Consider the following 13,682-nt stretch of genomic DNA (forward strand, 5'->3'; position numbering starts at 1 on the left):
TTAACTGGCAATGTTGATCTGTAACTAACTACATGTAATGAGCTAATTTAGTTACAAAATGTATGTAATTTTAATCCATTACATTACTGGGAGAAAATGTGTAGTTAAATTACACTTGAAATTTCCATGATTACAATTTTAGTTATTTTTGAAAAACACCCGCAAAGGTTCTGATGTTTTTTTTCAGATCACTTCCTGCATCTGAAGCCATCGCTTGTGATTGGCTCTCTGGACGTGTGTCATTCTGCTGTAGTCTTAAAGATGGCATATTTTTCTAGGGCACTTTTGCAATTGCAGGGCACATAGAAACAAACAACCATTCGGTTGGTGGTTGTTTGTTTCTATGTGCCCTGCGATTGGCTGGCGACCAGTTCAGGGTGTACCCCGCCTTTCGCCCGAAGATTGCTGGGATAGGCTCCAGCACGCCCGCGACACTAGTGACAAAAAGCGGTTCGGATATATATATATATATATATATATATATATATATATATATATATATATATATCTTTCGCTTGCAACATACTGGTCTTTTGGTGATTCTGAAGCTAAAGTCAGCCAGTTCGGAAATTAGAGTGGTTACATCGGTAGAAATGTATAACAATTTAAGGCTATTTTTACACTCTTGGATTTGGTAAAACTACACCTAGTATACAAATTGCCTCTTGCCCTGCCTTACAAAATGACATCTGGATATTTGGCCTGTTTTACAGCCACTTCTCCTGTCTCCTACCGCCCTCCTGTCCTGCTCTGAGGGAGTTTGGTGGTGATGATTGAAGTGTGGTTCTTGCTGGCAGGGTTGTCCATTGACCGACCGGAAAAAAAATCTGAGGTGGATCAGTTCCCCAAAGGAGTCTGCCTACGGCGCTTCATTTCATTAAATGGACTCTCATGCTGTTTTAACTAACATTGTAGAGCACCACACAACAGTATGTGATAAAAGTTGCCCATTTGGCATCCATTGCAGCCTGGCCATCCTGCACAACCTGCTGTTGTCTAACAAGGAGCTGAACATCAAAATTTACAACAGCAGTTTGAGCCATAAACATTTCCAAGGCCACTCACTTCCATGGCTTTCTGTGACTCTTCCAGTCTCTCTGTTGTAACCTACTGATGAGACTGTGTGACACTCTCAACTCTGTGGTCACGTCCCTCTGAGAACATCCGCTCTTTCAACATTTTGACTTTTTCTTATAATCTTTTGATGGAGGATTATTAGAATATGCGGCAGGCAACTACAAACTGGCAGCACATTGACAGTCTTGGGCTATTTTTCTTTTTATGTGTTAAGAACGGTTTGAAGTGAGGGAGGCTTCCTGGCTTTGGCAAACAGAGCAGGCCCGACAGTAAAAAAAAAAAAAAGTCCCTGACATGATGAGATCCTAAAGGTTAGTAGCCAACGCCGTGAAGAAAAACACTATTGATATTTCGAGGGCCTCGGCTTAGGACAATGGCGGCATATGTGCCTCCCGCTCTCTCCCTCACGGCCTGGAATGGCAGCGATGTCACAGTCAGCGCCAAGATGGAGGGATGAGGAGGGACGGACGAATGAGGAGGAGGAGAACAAAGTCTTTGTTAGCAGTGATGAGGAGGGATAGACAGATGGATGAGGAGGTGGAGGAGAACAAAGCCTTTGTTGCCAGAGTGGACAAAGAGGCCATTGGGAGGGGAAGACAGAGACACCATGATGGACAAAAGTGTTGGGACGACATCCACCTACAGGAAGTCAACCAGAACAGAGCTGACCTGTACAGTCTGAGCATCTGGTTCTCTAACTCATCCAAATGAGCTTTTACACACCTTGAATTCAAGTTAAGTTTATTTATGTAGCCCTTCATCACAAAATAGTCTCAAAGGCCCAAAGTTTCCAAATATCAACAACATCACCTGGTCTAGACCCCACATGCTGGGAAGGAAAAACTAAAATCTAAAGAAGAGAAGCGACAGTAAAACCGGTCAAAATCCAGATGTCAGGGGGCCCAAACCGGACCACCGTAGACTACTTAGGACCACTCTTGCCTACCCAGTAACCCCTTTAGAATACTTTGAACCACTCTCGACCAGCCTGGCAGTACCATCCTGACCAACTCAGACCACCCTGACCAATTCGGCCCACTCTAGACAAACCTGGACCATGAGGACCCTAACTACCTCGACCAACCTAGACCAGGGGCCACATGGCATTGACCGTTTCCGTCTGAGGGGAGTTATGGCAGTGAAAATGATGTTATTGACTCATCATTCATGATCATGTATACACAATTGCCCCTCCATTTGATTACTATTGTGTGGGCCATTCCACTAAATTGCTGCCATTTGCTTGTTGTAACTTACAAATCAAACTCCAATTTCTGACTTATTTCATCTTTAAATCTGATAATACACACATTCCTCCCACATCCCAAAAACATGCTTGGTAGGTTGATTGAAGACTTTAAATTGCCCTTAGGTGTGAATGTGTGCGCGGATGGTTGTTTTGTTTGTATGTGCCCTGCGATTGACTGGTGACCAGTTCAGGGTGTACACCGCCTCTCGCCCGAAGATAGCTTCGATAGGCTCCGGAACGCCGGTGACCCTAGTGAGGATAAAACGGAACAGAAAATGGATGGATGGATGGAAAGACTTCTCTCATGTAAAATCAGTGCCTTGTCTCAGTAAAGGTCAGGAAATACTTCCAGAGACCAATTTTGAGCACCCTGGACTGCTCTAGACCCGTCACAGAAAGTGCACAGTGTAGTGTAACAACACACAGGCTTTGAGAACACCTCATTCCATATTTGCATTTTCAATATTTTCTGCTCTGCTGGCTGCTTGATTTCCATTCAGAAGCAACAGCAGCAGCAGCAGCAATAAGGAGGAGGAGGAGGACGTTTTGGAAATTCAGTCACATGCACACTGACACACACAAATGGAGTAACAGCCACGGAACAAAACACACACAGTCGCTCTTATGCCTGATGTAGGCATTACAAACGCATGCACTACAAACACATGCACACAGACTACAACACACAAACGGTCTAAAACAGTCTCACAACACATGCACAGACTACAACACACAAACAGTCTAAAACAGTCTCACACAAACATGACACATACAAACACACACAAATACTCTTGACACCTTCACACATCCTGAGTGACACATACACACAGAAACACAGACTTGCAAACACAAATGCACTCGCCACCACTCTCACAGTCACAGTCTCACTCACACACACGCACTCTCTCAAACCAATACTCTGACTGACACACACACACACACACACACACACACACACACACACACACACACACACACACACACACACACACACACACACACACGAATTAGCACACATTGACTAGCATCAGCAAGCAGACCTACACGACAGCCGGGATGTGGAAAAGATGCCTTTATTTCCATTCAAGTTGAAAAAAATACATGTATTTACATTCAGACTGATATCAATATCTATTATTGATACTATATTCAGGTCAATAGTAGTCCTCCATGTCGGCTTTGTCTCCCTGATTCTGGATCTGCTGCTGCTTCTTGTACAGGTCGGCAATCTTGAGGGAGAAAGAGGAGGGATTGAATCCAATATCCTTCAAAATCAATAACGTCCTTCCTGACATAAAACATAAGCACTGAAAGAAAAGCTAATTGAGTCTGGGGTTGCCTTCAGGCACAATGTGAAATCATAGCTGTTATCACAAAACACCCGAGGGATTCTTCAAAAATGTCATTAAATGCGTCGTCTATACATCACTCTATCCATCCTAATCAGTTCTATTGTTGCCTTCAGGGACAGTTTGAAATCACAATTATGACCACAACTGAATGATTGTTCCAAATGTATTTAAATGGTTAGTTACATTGTCTATCTATCCTGATCAAGTCTTATGTTGCCTTCAGAGATGGTCTGAAATCACAGTATTATTTTTTTATCGTACTACAGTGGGAAGAAAAAGCAGGTGAACGCTTCGGAATGTCTTAAATTTGCATACATTGGTCATAAACTTTATCATCACACGGAAAATCAGAGTCTGCTTAAACTAATACAATTGTGGCGATGTGGAAAAGAGGGCAGGTGCACGCTCTGCTACAAGAGAGTCGATGGTTCGTATCCCTGCCCGAGCATATGTCTTTGTTGTGTCCTGGGCAAGACACTTAACCCACATTGCTTATCAATGAATGTGGCTGAAAGTTTGTTGGTGGTCAGAGGGTCTGTAGTCGCAGAATGGCAGCCACACTTCCATCAGACTGCCCCCAGGGCAGCTGTAGCTGTGAATGAATGTTTGCAATTGATGTTTGTGCCTTGAAAAGCAGTATAAGTGGCATTAATAACACTGCCGTGAAAAGAATTATTGCCCCCTTCTCAAATTCTTTTTTTTTTTTTTTACTTGGGTTATCTTTGTCTGATTTTACATTTGTTTTTCATGATCGCAAACATTAAAGTGGCGAAACTATGCAAAAAATATAAAAATTTGAGAAGGGGACCAATACTATTTCACAGAACTGTAACTCCAGTATGTTTTCATATTTTAAACAGAGCATAATGTAAACATTCACCGGACAGAGGAAAAATTTAACCCTTGGATTTAATAAATGGTTGACCCGCCTTTTGCAGCAGTAACATCAACCAAACGTTACCTGTAGTTGCAGGTCAGACGTGCACAACATTCAGGCGGAATTTTGGACCATCCGATCTTGATAAAACTGTTTGAGTTCAACAAGATTCCTGCGATGTCTGGTCTGAATAGCTCTCTTGAGGTCATGCCACATCACCTCAATCAAATTGAGGTCAGGAATTCCACTGTAGTTTCATCTTCTGCAGTGTTGTTGAATTGTTTCTGTGTTATGGATCATTGTCCTGTTGCAACAGATGGGCTCAAGTTCTTCTGCAAAATATTTTGATAAACTTGTGAATTCATTTTTTCCATTGATGATAGCGAGCCCTCCAGGCCTTGAGGGAGAAAGCATATCCCACCCACGATGCTCCCTCCTCCTCCATGCTTCACAGTTGGGATAAGGTTTTGATATTGGTGTGCTGTGCCATTTTCCCTCCACACATGGCGTGGTGTGTTCCTCCCAAACAATTGAACTTTGGTTTTCTCAGGCCACAGAATATTCTGCCAGCAGTGCTTTGGAACATCCAAGTGCTCTTTAGCAAACTTCAAACCACCAGCGATGTTTTATTTTAAGACAGCAGCAGCTTCCTCCTTGGTGTTCTCCCACAAACCTAATTCTTGTTTCACGTTTTACGTACGTTAGATTTGACAACAGAGATGGATGGCATGTGCCAGAAATTTCAGCTGTCTTCAGCTGACACTCGAGGCTTCTCTTTTACTTCACTGAGCATTCTGCGCTTGGCTTTTACAGTCGTCTTTAGAAGATAGCCACTCAGTACAGATTACTGAACAACAGTAGTGAACTTTCAATTTGTCTAACGGTGGCCTGATGAACATAAATACTTTGGGAGATACTTTTCCCTCCCTGTCCTGTGAATGTTTACAATGTTTTCAGACAAAATATGAAAACAATCAAATATCCGTGTGGTATTAGTTTAAGCGGACCGTTTATTCTTGTGATTTAGATGAAGATCAGACCACATTTTACGACTAATTTATGCAGACATTTAAGAAATTTCAAAAGGTTCACGTAGTTTTCCTCCCACAGTAAATCTCTCTCTTATAATCACTTCTCATTAATATCGGCGAGGTGTAGAAGGTGCCCTTCTATGACAGCTACCCTCAGATGGATGGAGGATTAACACGTCCACTGAGTATATGTGAGTGCGCTATACATTACTGTGTTTCTGGTACACACTTTAGTAATGAATACGTGTAAGTGTGCTGTACATTATACTGTGTGTCTAGTACACACTTTATCAATGAATATATGCAAGGGTGCTGTGTCGTGCTGTACATTATACTGTGCTTCTGGTGCCCACTTTATTAGGCAGAAGGCAGCAGTAAAGCTGCTGTTATACAGCCTGTAGTAAAGCAGCCTTGCCGTTGTACTTGCATTCAACCTTGAAGTTGAAAGAAACTTAACAGGTCAGATCTTTGGGGGAGGCCACAAACAAAACGCTGCAAAGAAGGTTTGTCGTATTTTCAAAAACGACCGGCCGTCGTGCGGATCACCTGAGCTCCGCTGGTGGCGTCTTCGGGCTTCTTGTCATCTCGGATGCGAAGGAAGCGAGGAAAACGCAGGGAGATTCCCTTCTCTGGATCCACCTGAAAAACACAAGAGGGGGGGAATAAGCACAAGGGCAGTGAAATGAAGAGGAGGAAAAAGAATGAGGAACTAGGAGGGAGAAGTAAAATGAAAAGCAGGAAGTGGAGGAATGAGGAGTAAAATGAAAGGACAAGGAGGAAGAGGAAGGAGGAGGACAAAGAAAGAGGAGGAATTATGTAGAGGAAAAAGAAATGAAAAGAGTAGAAAATGAAAATGGGGAGGAATGATGATGAGGAAAGGAGGAAGAAAGGAGCGAGAATAAAGAGGTAGTATAACAACGAAAGACAAGGGTGGGGGAAAATTAGGAAGGAGGGAGGATAAAGATGTTGGAGGAAAGGAGGAAGAATGAGGAGGCTACCAAAAGGATGAAAATGAGGGCGGATGAGGAAGAGGAGGTAGGAAAGAGGAAGAGGAAGATGAGGGAGCAATGAGAAAGACGGAAAAGGTGAGGAAGGATAAGGCAGGGAGGAAAAGGTAGAGCAGGAAGACAAAATGTTGGAGAACTAAGGAAGACGTGAGGAAGAAGAGGCAGGAGAGAGGAAGAGAGCAATGAGGAAGATGTGGGAGGAGAAAGGAGGACGACAGTGGAGGAAGGAAGAGGGAGGAGGAATGAGGACAAGGAAGGAGCGGAAAGGAGGACGAGGCAGGAGGAGGAAGGTAAATAAGGAATGATGAGGAAATTAAGAAGGGAAAGGTGGGAGGAATAAGGAATGAGGAGAGAAATGAGAGAAGGCGGGGAAAATGAAGAATGAAGTTGAGAGAGGAAGGACAGGAAATGAGGTAGAGAAGGAGGGAGGGAGGGAGGGAGGAAGATGAAAGAGAGGCATTAAGGAAGAACAGGAAGGAAGATGAGACAGGCAGGAATGAGGAAGAGGAGGGAGAAGGAAGAGAAGATGAGGAATGGGAAAGAGGAGGAGGAAGATGAGAAAGAGGAGGACCGTGAGGGAGAATAGGAAGGAGGGAGGAGCGTGAGGGAAGAGGAGTGTGGAGGGAGGATGATGATGATGATGGTGAGGAACAGCATACGAACTGACCATTCCCATAGCGGCCTTGTACACGGGCGACAGTGACAGGTCGGCACACTTCACCTCCCAAACCTGCACGGCATCCAGCCACACGTCGGGCTCGGCCGATTGGTCCACGTGGTAGTAGGGGCGGGGATTGGGCAGGATGTGTTCCTGGCGGAAAACACACAATAAAGGAGGCTTGCTAAGGACACACAATTGTTGAAGATCTTCCGCTTCGACCCAAAATGGCGGACTTCTGTTGGATTTCGAGCATGGGTTCCTGATCAGATTCGGAATCATCTTTATTGGCCAAGTACGTTAAAACACACAAGGAATTTGTCGCTGGGAGATGGAGCCACTCTAGTACTACAGCAAACAAGCAACATTGACAAAATATACATTTAGGATAAAAAAACAAAAACAAAAAAAAAACAAGTGCAGCGAATCATTGAGCAATGTAGTGTACCAGTAACGTGGTAATGCTGATATAATACTGTGCAAATGGTCCAAAGTCGTCAAACATCAAGTGGTGATGCTTTTGTGCGCATTTTATCGTCACAGACATGGCTATTAAATTTCATGACGATGGGCGAGGGTGGAAAGATGGGCGACTGGTTAGCACATCTGCTTCACAGTTGTGAGGACCCGGGTTCAAATCCAGCCTCGCCTGTGTGAGCATGTCTTTCACATCACTGTGGAAATCTTTTGGCCCACTCTTCCTTGCCCAATTGTTTTACTTCAGCAACACTGGAGTGTTTTCAAGCATGAACAGCCTTTTTAAGGTCATGCCACTGCATTTCAATCAGATTCAAGTCCGACTTCGACTCAGCCACTCCAAAACCATTTTTTTTTTTTTTTTTTAAGCCATTCGCAGAAGTTGACTTGCTAGTGTGTTTTGGATTGATGTCCTAACCCTTCTCCTTCAGGATTTTCTGGTAAAGCGCATAATTCAGTGCTCCATCAATCACAGCAAGTCATCCAGGTCCTACAGTAGCGAGCAGCCCAAGACCATCACACTACCACCACCATGATTGACTGTTGTTATGCTGTTCTTTTTCTGAAATGTAACGAGACGCACACCTTCAAAAAAAGTTCCACTTTCGTCTCATCAGTCCATACGATATTCTCCCAAAAGTCTTGGGAACCATTCAGTGATTCCACTGTTCCATGTGTTCTCCATTTGTGGATAATGGCACTCACCGTGGTTCGTTGGCATTCTAAAGCTATAGAAATGGCTTTGTAACTCTTTCCGGACTGATAAGATGTCAATTACTTTATTTCTCGACTTTTCTAGAACTTCTTTGGATCGTGGCTTTTTGAGATCTTTTGTCCGACTTAATTTTGTATTTCAGTGATTTCTTGACTGAACAGGTCTGTAGGTAATCATTTCACACAGAGCCAGGTAGCTTTTTACTATATTTTTTTCCTTAGTAAATAAAATCATTTAAAATCTGCATTTTATGTTTACTTGGGTTATCTGTGTCTGATAATTTACATTTGGTTGACGATCTTAAACATTAAAGTGGGGAAACTATGCCAAAAAAATTTGAATTTGAGAAGGGGGCAAATACTTATTCAAAGCACTGTATATATCTTTAATCATGAAATTGATCTGTTCAAAAATAAATTATTTTACAGTATTGGGCTGCTGAGGAATCGGTCACAAATTCTGCTTCTATGTAAAATGGCTGGCTTCCGTTTGCTTTTCTGGCATGGGCTCTTGAGGGCTTTATCATCGTAGCTGAAACGATTTTGGACCAAAAAGGCTGAGAGAGAGGTCAAAAATAAAAACATTAAAAACACTCACCCTGTAAAACACTATGTATTTTTAATTACGTCATTATTGTATGAAAAATAAATACATGTAAAAATAAAAACAAAAATAAGTTACAGTATTGGCTGCAAGCTGTCGGCCCATCGCTGATGTGTGAATGCAGCCAATCGAGTCACAGCCGGGCTCCCATCAGCCTTCTTTAATCCGCCATCCATCATACTCACAAAGAGCGCTTGATTACGGAGCAGCACGCTGGGATCTGATCGAGCCGGGTGAGGACGGGGGCGAGGACTGTTCCCCCCCCAAATCAGTGTGATTGCGTAACGTCAATACTTTGGAAGCGGTGTTTTTCACACGGCATTATTTCCTTGAAGTCTTCAACGACAAATATGAGTTTGTTTCAATGCGTTTTTCAGCGGTTGGTCCAGTCTGGCAGAATATCAATTCATTGGACTTTAAGCACTGCCACCTTCCACGTGGAGCAGGGTCAATCAAACCTCATCTTTCAGAAAAATGTGTAACTTGCTGCTCTAACTTCAACTGGAAGAGTCTCAGAGTCTACAAAAGTCTTCCATATCACCAGAAAACAAGATCTTAATAGTCTCTTTCTGAAAAAGAGTCGATTGAATATTGCGAAAAATCCGGAAAGTTGGCAACAGTCACTGGAATGGAAAAGTCAAGGCTTGCTGCTCTGACTGCAGCTGTCTCCAGAGTCTGGAAAAGTCTGTACCACCACCAGACAAAGTCTCTAGGTTTGCTGAGGTATTTGTGTTTGAAGCCACTAAACTGAAATTTAGATGTGTGATACAAAATCTTGCTGCTCCGACTGTAGCTGGGAGTGAGTCTCGGAGTCCACAAAATGTCTTCAACAATAACAGAAAGCTACACTATTTGTCGATAGTCACTTTTTGGAAAAGAGCCAGGGGTGCCAATATTTTTTTAGCACGACTGAAATGGAGCGGAATGACCTTAAAAAGGCAGTTTATGCTTGAAAACCTTCCATTTTTGCTGAATTCAAACAAGGAAGAGTGGAGTGGGTCAAAACATCTCCACAGAGATGTGAAAGACTCATTGCCAGTTATACAAAACGCTTGATTTCAGCTGTCGCTGCTGAGGATGGCCCAACAAATTATTAGGTTTAGGAGGGCATTACTTTTTCACACAGGGCTAGGTAACTTTGAATATTTTTGTTTCCATAATAAATGAAACCATCATTTAAAAACAGCATTTTAAGTTCACTTGGGGAGTTTTATATTTACATTTGCTGGATGATCTTAAACCTTAAAGTATATATATTAATATATATATATATATATATATATAAACACTTATTTTATTGCCTACATTATCTTGTTCATTTGAGCATCTTAAATAGAATTTAGTGCAAAGAGTTTGAAGTTCTCCCCATTATATCTGTTGCTACAGTTTGCATTTTGCTCCCTTAATGTAGTCAATGTGAACTGAACAGTGTGCCGATGCTCGACTCTTACACTTTACCTTCAAGAATTTGTGGTGCTGCTCCAGATCTTCATCCTTGAAGCCAGTCCCAATCTGGATGAGACACAGAGAAGAAGTCACGAGTCTAACGCACTGATAAAAACATCAAATTATATTTCGGTCACTGCAGTGTTACTTAGACTGGAACAAGTAGAAGAGATCACTGGTTTAGCAGGTAGTGTGCGTGTGTGTTTTGTTGCCAGCGTTGGAGACAGGAACACTGCATGGTCCTTGTTTAAAAACTTTACAACCACACACGCAAACACATGCACACACATATACAAGTGACAGTTCAAAGGCGCACACAAACAAAGCTAAAGAAACAAACCGTAAAGAAAAAAAATACACACACAAACACCATGCAGCTGATGCAACCCAAACAGACAGTAAACCCACAGAAGTGAAGCTGAGAGCAGCATGTATTCAACTGTTGACAGACACAATCGACCAAATTGTCAATAATCAATTAGTGATTGCTACGCCAAGACAGGATGCAGTAAAAAAATAAAAAATCATGAAATCATTCAGACAATGTGGTATGTAGGTCTTACAAGGTGATTTTGAGGACATGATACATTTTGAAACAATGAGTGTGGTATTAATAATATTCAGGTTGAGCACTTGAGTAGATTTGAACTGTTTTTAAAGGCGTGACATTTTTTCAAGAACTTGCACTCCAACCTAATTCAGGCCTAAGTAGTTTGCTGCCTTAACAGGCTACAGAAGAAATTGTAAATTTTTTGTAGTGTAATGTTTAGCTAAAGTCGTAAAGTTTCAAAACTTGCACTTCATGAGTCGGTGGCATTAATTGAGGCCCAACTAGTTTCCTGCCAAAACAGGCTGCAGAAGAAATCAAAAGTTTGAATTTGCAGTCTTTATGAATATAAAAATGCATAGTGGATTGAAAACAAAAAATTAAGCTATACCAGCCAATGGCGGTATTAACTCTGGCCTAACTAGTGTGCTGCCAAAATGAGCTGCAGAATGACTTGACTCGCTAAATAGAAAAAAAAAAACTTGAGGTGATGATGCGCTACCATATTATAAAAGTGTAATCAGGCCCCAACTAGTTTGCTGCCGAAACGGGACGCAGAAAAAATTGCAAGTTTGCTGTTGCTAAATCTTGAAGAATGTAAAAAGGCAAAGTAGATTTCAAATACTTACCAGGGCGCTATTAGTGCAGGCCCAACTAGTTTGCTGCCTCAACGGGCTGCATAAGCTATCCGAAAAAGGAGGTAAAAGTTGTGTACCTGTAATGGTTTCGCTAATTACCATTACACGGACCATTATAGAAAATAACAAATGTTAGCACAGTCGTTAGTCCCGCACCTTGCAGACCGACTGGAACTCTTCATTGTCTTCGTCGTAGCAGGCCAGCAGGAAGCCGCCGTACGTCCCCGTCCTCTTGCCTTTACCCAGGTAGGCGCCGATAACGCACAGGTCCACCGTGTCACCAACCCCCTCCAGGTAATCCTTCTTTAACTGCGGAGTGATGACACATTAACGAATGGTCAAGGATGAAAAAAAAGCAATGTAGGATTCCTTTCATTGAAAACTGCATGGACAGGCTAGCTCAAAAATGAGCGTGAAAGGTTTCGTGATTTGGGGGGAATTCTGGCAAAAGCATGTCAGACATGCATGTCTCCTTTAAGAATCAAAGCATCCTCCACCGTAGAGGGGGGTGGGCTGAGCGGTGGCTCATCTGTTTTTGCCCACGTTTAATGATGAAATCTCAAAAGTCACAACTTACTGTTGCCCATCTGTCTACTATATCCATTTAGAATTCAGTAATGATCGGCTCAATTTTCCACGCAAAATTCATTACAGACCACTGAAAACTAGCAAAAATCCCAAGAAAATGGTTTCCGAAGCAAAATGGCTGACTTGCTGCTCTTTTTTGCCCACATTCATTGGCAAAACTTCAAAGGTTTCTCAATTTACTATTGCCAAGCTGTTCACTAATCTAAGTTAGGGCGGTAACGATTTTGTATCGAAAGCGGAAATTGCAGTTTTCAAATACACGATCCTGTTTCGGCTTTGAAATGGCAGTACTGAGACACGCCATTTTAACGGTGTGCCTCCACTCCACATACAGCATATGTGGATACATATATGTGCAATCTTATAACAATAATAATAATAATTATTATTATTATATTTAAGTTAGTGTAAGGCGGCACGGTGGACGACTGGTTAGCAAATCTGCCTCACAGTTCTGAGGACCCGGGTTCAAATCCAGGCTCACCTGTGTGGCGTTTGCATTCCCCCCCCCCCCCCCCCCTGCCTGCTTGGGTTTTCTCCGGGCACTCCGGATTCCTCCCATATCCCAAAAAACATGGATGGTAGGTTAATTAAAGACTCTAAATTGCCCGTAGGTGTGAATGTGAATGGTTGTTTGTCTATATGTGCCCTGCGATTGGCTGGCAACTAGTTCAGGGTGTACCCTTCATCTCGCCCAGAGTCAGCTAGGATAGGCGCCAGCACGCCCGCGATCCGGGGATAAGCGGCACGGAAAATGGATGGATGGAGGTTAATGTTAATAATGCATGTTAATGATGCATTTCTCCTTCAAGGCTCCTCAAACTGCATATAATCATTGTCAAGGGATTACCTTTTTCCGGTGAGCGCAGTGACCAAGCCTGTACGTGGCTACATGGCTAGGATAATACTGCTCGTTCAAAAGACGACGTGAGGAGAGCAGAGGAAGAGAAACATGGCTCAAGTAGAATTAAATGCCGCTGAATCCGACGCAATCACAGCGGTTGAATGGACATCCCGTGCTACACAAAGGTACATGACTGTAACCGCGCATTTTATCACGAAGAATTGGCGAATAGCGAACCCCGTCCTCCGAACATTGTGAACGTGAGCCGAAATACTGGAAGCGGCTGTGGAAGAGTTCGTTCGTGACTACGGACAATCCTAAAAGCATAACCGCATGTGAGGCTGCACGGAGCGCGCTGGGTGTGTAGCACGTGTCACGACTCCTGGGCAGAGAGTGAAACAGAAGAGAAGTTTTTTGTTTTTCCTATAAATTCTGGATCGCAGGACAGATAGGAAGTTTGCTACCTCACTGTTTACATTGTTGCAGTTTAAGGCTCAAACTGTTTCCTAAACTCCACCGTGTAGTTTAGTTCTGAGTACTTTTTAAACAGGAGCTATTTTGTTAGAGAAATGT

The 13,682-nt window shown here is 42.7% G+C and overlaps 1 protein-coding gene across 3 annotated transcripts in view; it reads right to left on the minus strand.

Moving 5' to 3' along the window:
• Window positions 1-3,383: 3,383 nt before the first annotated feature.
• The window catches only part of lig1 (ligase I, DNA, ATP-dependent), a 60,646-nt gene continuing 50,347 nt past the window's right edge, over window positions 3,384-13,682 (minus strand). For all 3 annotated transcript variants that reach the window (XM_061695077.1, XM_061695076.1, XM_061695075.1), the window contains 5 exons: window positions 11,834-11,986; window positions 10,505-10,558; window positions 7,261-7,404; window positions 6,133-6,225; window positions 3,384-3,555 (listed from right to left, as the gene is read on the minus strand). In XM_061695077.1, the coding sequence (XP_061551061.1) occupies window positions 3,481-3,555; window positions 6,133-6,225; window positions 7,261-7,404; window positions 10,505-10,558; window positions 11,834-11,986 (519 nt within the window). In that variant the 3' untranslated portion in view covers window positions 3,384-3,480. The remainder of the gene's footprint in view (window positions 3,556-6,132; window positions 6,226-7,260; window positions 7,405-10,504; window positions 10,559-11,833; window positions 11,987-13,682) is intronic.

Source organism: Phycodurus eques, chromosome 13, assembly GCF_024500275.1.
Source record: "Phycodurus eques isolate BA_2022a chromosome 13, UOR_Pequ_1.1, whole genome shotgun sequence".
Lineage (NCBI taxonomy): Eukaryota > Metazoa > Chordata > Actinopteri > Syngnathiformes > Syngnathidae > Phycodurus > Phycodurus eques.